Consider the following 7,049-nt stretch of genomic DNA (forward strand, 5'->3'; position numbering starts at 1 on the left):
GATTTAAAAAAAAACATTCAAACTCAACAGAAAGTGTAAAAATACTAAGTTTATTTCAAAGGATTTCTTTTGGGAATAGGTTTTTTGTTCTTGGTTTTACAATCTTGGCAGACAGGAAGGACAATCCTGTGGGTTTTTAGTGTATCTGCATCCCTGTCAGCGCCAACTTCTGCACAGTAGGCACACACATCTGGTTGTGCAAGTTGGCTTGCATAATATGCAAACTCAATGTGTGTGCTGCAATCCATTTGTAATCGAACGTTTACCACACCTTCAAGCGCATCACCTGAAATAAAATAAGGGCATATAAATAGACATTTAAACCTTAAGAATGATAATTAGACAAATTTACAAATCATTTAATGCTTCATATATACACCCTCCTTTGGATCAAAAATCTAAAAAAAAGATATCATTCAGCATACTAAGATGTTTTCATTTACTATTATGCAATAATAGACATATGAGAGAGATAAATTTTAATAAATATTAAAATCATCTGAAGCCTATTATGTTATACATGTACTATTTTAATAGAAGTGTCAAAGATTAAAACCATGTTATACACAATTAATTTTAAAAAAGCGTCCTGATTATCTGACAACTTCATTGAGAAATGAGAACTATTGAACAAAATAAAAATATTGTATTTTACATATAGGTCGAAAAATGTCGAGAATTACAATTTAATGTCAAACCCATCAAGATTGTTATTTATTTATGCATTGAATATACCTTCAGGGCCCTGTTGTTCAACTTGTCGTTAAATTAAACGAGTCGTTAAATTTTACTAATCACTGCGTTAAATTTAATCAGTCCATTATCATGTTGTTCAACTTGTCGTTAAATTTAACGAGTCGTTTAAAATTGTCAAAGTGTCGTTATATTTAATCGACCTCATTGAGGTTGATTAAATTTGAATCAGTTGATTAACCTCAATCTAAGATGGCTGTCAATGTATTGTTTCAACCACCTGTTGTAAGGAGAGAGCGACATTTTCGTGGTTTTGACCCTCTTGAAAGGGAATTTTCTGATGAGGAGCTAAGGCAGAGGTATAGATTTGGCAGAGAGACCATTGAGTACTTGTCTGATTTAATGAGAGGGGATCTGGAGCGTGGGACAAATAAGGAGACAGCCCTTTCAGTGGAACAACAGGTTATGATTGCCTTGAGGTTTTATGGCAGTGGATCTCACTTGCAAGTTGTTGGGGACACAATGGGATTTGACAAATCAACTGTGTCTCGGGTGATCGACCGTGTGACGGAGTTATTAGTTGCCAGGAAGGACGAGTTCATATCGTGGCCAGATAACCAGAGGAAGAACGTAATAAGGGCTGGGTTTTATGAAAAGGCTGGTTTTCCAAACGTGGTTGGATGCATTGATGGGACCCACATAAGGATTACTGGGCCTAGCATTGATGAACCAGCATTTGTTAACAGAAAGGGGTTCCACAGCATCAACGTACAAGCCATTTGTGACCATGAAGGTAATTTAAAACACTATATTCTACCTATTTTATGTTTACAACATGCATTGTGTGCGTCCTTTTTCTTGACATCTTCAATCGTCCTTGACCATATACAATATTGGCTGGTTTTCTGTTGAACTGGTTTTCAGCTAATTTCAAATTGATGGAAAAAGATAGACAACTCAATCTTGTCATATCCCGATATACTTTTTATTGGATCCGTAAAATCAATGCGTTTACCGTTTCACTTTCAAATATGATGGATCGAGTGAACTGCTAAGTGTTTATGATCGTTTATGCTTAATACATAAATTTATTGATCAAAATAGTTTTAAAGATGTGCCCATCCACCCCTTATCTGCTTCAGGTAGAATTTGGTCAGGCTTAAACTTTGAAACGACAACGTTAATAGTGTGCCTCACGTAGTTTGCAGAAATTCTGGATCTACCTCTAAATGTTTCTGTGTCAGAGGAGACAGAAATCACCCCCCCCCCCCCCCCCCCCCCAAAAAAAAAAAAAAACACCACCAAACAAAATGATTGTCCAATCATCAAAATATTTCGCCCCCCCCCCCATTCTTTCCGGTTGGGAAATAGTGTCAGTGACCAATCCCCAAGCCAGTCATTGTTCAATACATTTAAAAAAAGGGAGCATAACTTCTATGCAATGTATTGTTTATCTGAATTGTTACTATACATATTTTGTTTTCACCACATTGCAAATTCGGCCAATATTTTAATGACTGGAACTATAATGGACAAACTATGCATGCATAAAAAAGAAGATGTGGTATTATTGCTAATGAGACAACTCTCCACAAGAGATTAAATGACACAGAAATAAACAGCTATGGGTCACCATACTTTATTCACAATCACTGCCTTGCTTTGCATTGACAAATGAATTATCACGGAACCTACTTTTTCCCCTTTTTTAATTATCATAATTTTGTTTAAAGGTAGATTCACCAACATCAGTGCTAGGTGGCCAGGATCAGCACATGATTCTCATGTTTTCAGAACCTCAGCCATAGGACAACATCTTGAGAATGGATATCAAGGAATTGGACAAGGTGTATTGTAAGGAGACAGTGGCTATCCCTGCAGCTAGGATGAAAAATTTTGTCCTGCTTTTTTTTTTAATTATAATCTCTGTCCTGCCTTTTTATTTTTTACTCTATTCGGTCCTGCCCTTTTTTTTTTACTAGTTTATCCTGAATTTTTTTTACACAAATTGTCATCCTGAATTTTTTTTTACCAAGTTGCTCATCCTGCCTTTTTTTTTACTCAAAACTCCTGTCCTGCCTATTTTTTTCAAATTTTATCCTAGCCCCCCCCCCCCCCCCCATAAAAATCAAATGGTAGCTCCCTTAGTACATTTTTTCTATTTCTCTAAATTTTGGTTTAGGTATTCATAATTGTCCCCTTCTATGTCAGGGCCTTTTATAGTCTACTATACGGTATTTTTTTTTATTGCTGACGGCCGTACGGTTGCCTATAATTGCTTACATCCACTTAATTCATTTTAACTTTGTAGGATATATACATTATAGTTATAAAATTGACAATCATACCAAATCTCCTTATTTTTATATGTAAAAAAACCCCGAGAAAACTGAAAAATCAGTTGTATATTAAAGGGCCGATAAAGCTGACCTCAGAAACACGTAAAATGTCAAGCCCTGACAAAAACACAATTCATCACACAGATAAAAACCCTAAAATTATACGGAGAACAGAGATCCAGTTGGAAAATTGGTAATGCTGGTTCGGTAAATTCAGGTAGTCCTGTTGGGGTAGATGCTCCAAGTTAGTCATTACTGTAACTATAATAAATCATGAATGAAACAGTACATCATCAGTTGGACTTTTTGCTCGGCTTCATACCTGATTTTGTCCTTTTTTCATTAATAGTGTTTTCAAATATGCACATGTCACATTGTGTTTCTGTTACTGAAAGTATTTTTTTTCGTAATAGATTTATTTAATCTCAGCCTTATTCATGAACAACGTTGCATCATGCTCAGTGGCGGATCCAGAACTTTTCATAAAGGGGGGGGGGGGGGGGGGCGCTGACTGACCTAAGGGGGGGCCCGCTCCAGTCCTGGTTCAGTGATTCCCTATATAATCAACCAAATTTTTCCCACAAAAGGGCCCCCCTGGATCCGCCTATGATACTACTTACAAATAGTATTTCTGTCACACTTTAAAATTAGAAATAAATGTTTTTAAATTGTATTCCAGATCCGAATGAAACCAGATAAAGCTTGCCGTATCATCATTGCTTGTGGTGTTCTGCACAATATTGCCATCATAAGGAATGAACCTGACGTTGCAGAAGAACAATTAATTGACAATCAACCTCAGATGCCACCCTATAATGGTCCACAGGACGGAAAAGGCATACGGGACCATTTTGCTACCACTTCTTTGCCTAATAAATTGCATGTTTTTATTTTTTCATATTTTGATACATTGTCATTCATTAAAAAAATGAGGAAATTTGAAAATAGCAACAACTCTTTATATGATCACTTTGACGATCTGTCGACAGAGGAAGTGTGCAATTTCGGCTTAAAAATTAGTATAGTAAATGGTGAGCAGTTAGTCGCCTATGAAATCAAAAACCCAGTAGCCATGCAACTGTACTTCAGTATAAAAATAAGAATATGTGGTATGATTGCCAATTGATTATATCAATTACCATATGGTAAAAAATAAATTATTTGAATGCCCAAAAAGGCGCAAGCCAGGTCCAACAGTGCAAGGGCTATATATAGCCAGTCAAGTTCATTTAAAACTTCCATCATCCTGATTGCCAATTAGACGATGGGGTATCCTGAAACAACAATTTACCCAAGACCAAATGTCCTCAATATTAGCAATTATAGGTTCCAGTGCAACAATTGTAAAACAATTCAGATAAGTTAAACCAATCACCAGAATTATATAATAAATAAACCAAAAAAAAAAAACAAATATGAAATACATTAACAACAGACAACCATTAAAATTACAGGCTCCTGATTTTGGGAAGGTACATGTAGAAAAATTGCAGCGAGGATCTAAAGACATTTCATTCCTTGCAAGAAGTCAAAAACGAAACATCAGAGCTAGCTTCCTGTTCATGCAGTTGCATTATTACATCCTTAGATCATTGAGATTTTGGTTGAAATACTTGTCATTTGTTTATAAGTTTTTGATTCATGCATCATTTAGGGAGCTACCATTTGATTTTTATGGGGGGGGGGGGGGGGCACTTTCTATATACAAAGTGATTGTACGACGTGCCGTTGGAATATGTCATGTTTTCCGGCTTGAAATATGTGAATAGGTTGGGAAAACTATCAGAAATATATGAAAAGGTAAAAAAAGTTCCAATTACTTGTATACTAAAAAGCCCTGTCTGAGACTGTCATTTTTCACATCCTTAAAAGTCTCGCCGTAAGTTGAATTAACATTACATACAGAATCTTAGCCCTTATTTCATTGGCGGATCCAGAAATTTGCACAAGAGGGGGCCCAATCCAGTCATGCTTCAGTGATTCTCTATATAATCAACCAAATTTTTCCCACAAAAGGGGGAAGGGTGGGGGGACAAGCCCCCTGGGCCCACCCACTAAATCTGCCTCTGAAATAACCACACGAAACAAAACAAATATGAGAAAAGGTTACATTATTAACTACGCAATATAGGAAAAGGACTATACATTTTTAATATCTTAATTATATTAATAGGGTGGGATCACACTAGAACCCCAGCGGCACCCCTATCAATCAAGTATTGATCCCCCCCCCCCCCACCACCACCACCATCCCCGATGCTTACTTAGGTGCTGAAATGACTAAAACTTGCATACATTTAAAGTTATTATAAGGAAATATATCACTATAAATCACTATACCATATAGTTCTATCCTTAGCAGAATTTGTCAATACTTTTTAGGTTTAGGTTTGAATGATTGTCACGTTTAGTGATATTAATGACTGCATTGTCATGAAGAACCGATAGCAAAATCTCACTTTGAGGTTCATTGTTGGAAATGTAAACATGCATTGACAAATTTAATTTTATACATTGTATCAAGAAAAAAGTGTTGACCAAATAAACTAGCGGAACCTGTTTACACAACACATTTTTAAAGAGTTCTTGTTGCAGGCAAGGATTTGTATAGTAGCATATCTTACTATACAAATCCTTGTTGAAGGCCTTACTTTTAATTTCTGTGTCATTTTGGTCTCTTGTGGAGAGTTGTCACATTGGCAATCATAACATATCTTCTTTTTTATATTTATTTTAAACTTACTTCCGCTTTTCTGTAATACTTGTTTGTACTGGAACAACTGTTTGTGTTAGGATAGGGTCATATCCAGTCAGCAGAGATGGACTCTGTGGACTGAGAGGGGGTGGACTGTCACTGATAAGTGATGCTGCCGACTCATAGAGATCCTGGCTGGCATCTTCTTCTGGTAATGTGGCAGTGATAGTTGGAGGATCTGTAATAAATGAGAGAAAATTGACTTGTTGATACTGTGTTTGGGTATTTTATCTATCTGTTTATAGGGGGCCGGGACAATGGAAACATCATCATACATTAAATTCAGATACAATGTACTTTAAATTGCAAGTAAAAAAAAAAATTGCACAAGACTAAATAAGACCCTATTTCAACCCTTTAAATATTATTATGGGTCTCAGCTATAAACTATGTGTTCCTGTCTATGTTCAGACTGCAACAACAAATAGATAAACTTTATTCCGGATTTATGATAACCAATCCGTATGTGTTTTAGTATTATAAATCATGACTGGTTTTCGCTCCAAATTATCTACTGTGGTTCCTTTTAATCTAACAACAGATACCAGTTTGAAGACGACTTGGCGGGCACCTGCCACTTGTGAACAAATGTTGAAAATAACACTTTAAAACCGTTATCAGTTTAAACAAATGCAATCTTGCAATAGTAAAACAAGAGCAGAACCTTCAAACCAACAAAAAACACGTTGGCAATCATTTAAGTAATAGAAATTGGTCAAAATAAATTGTTTTCAGTCACGTGATATCAGTTGGGAATTCCCCTACTTGTTGTGACGGCGGAGCAGACGAAACTTTTACTCAAATTGAATAAGGGAAACTATGTATCCCGGGATTAAAAAGGCTACGAATATGTGTGTTATTTTCATCGAATTTCATTAAAAATTAACAATAACAATAAAAAACACCTTCAAAACAAAAATTTGCCAAAAATTGTTTGTTTATGAAAATTAAAAACATTTAGTTGATTGAAACTGTTAAAGTTCACTTTTCACAAGGTGCAATAAAAAGGGTAGAGCCTTGAGAAGTTCTAATTAAGGGAAAAAAACATTTGGGGATATATTCTTATGTGCTAAATATTATTTACATACTTGTCTGGAATGACTCTGTTTCAAGTCCACCCTGAATCCCTCTGAAGCTGGTGGTGTCCTTCATCAGGTGGATAACCCTCTCCACTGCTGTGCTGGGTTGCTTTGGAGCTGGTCCTCCCCCAGTTTTGAATATCTCATTCCTGTGTTTTGAATAAACGGCCTTGGCCACTCTTG

At 36.0% G+C, this 7,049-nt stretch overlaps 1 protein-coding gene across 1 annotated transcript; it reads left to right on the top strand.

Annotated features, from left to right (window-relative positions):
• The first annotated feature begins 751 nt into the window (after positions 1-751).
• Positions 752-2,551, top strand: LOC127699837 (putative nuclease HARBI1). The gene is made up of 2 exons (XM_052203213.1): positions 752-1,486; positions 2,427-2,551. Exons 1-2 carry the CDS (start codon positions 946-948, stop codon positions 2,549-2,551), a joined length of 666 nt encoding a protein of 221 aa, XP_052059173.1. The 5' UTR covers positions 752-945.
• The last annotated feature ends 4,498 nt before the right edge of the window (positions 2,552-7,049 follow it).

This window comes from Mytilus californianus, unplaced genomic scaffold (assembly GCF_021869535.1).
Source record: "Mytilus californianus isolate M0D057914Y unplaced genomic scaffold, xbMytCali1.0.p SCAF_42, whole genome shotgun sequence".
In the NCBI taxonomy this organism is placed as follows: Eukaryota; Metazoa; Mollusca; class Bivalvia; order Mytilida; family Mytilidae; genus Mytilus; species Mytilus californianus.

Coding starts and splice junctions, on each gene's coding strand:
- LOC127699837 (XM_052203213.1), top strand. CDS start 946: ATGGCTGTCAATGTATTGTTTCAACCACCTGTTGTAAGGAGAGAGCGA. Junction 1,487..2,426: donor AGCCATTTGTGACCATGAAG/GTAATTTAAAAC, acceptor TTTTGTTTAAAG/GTAGATTCACCAACATCAGT.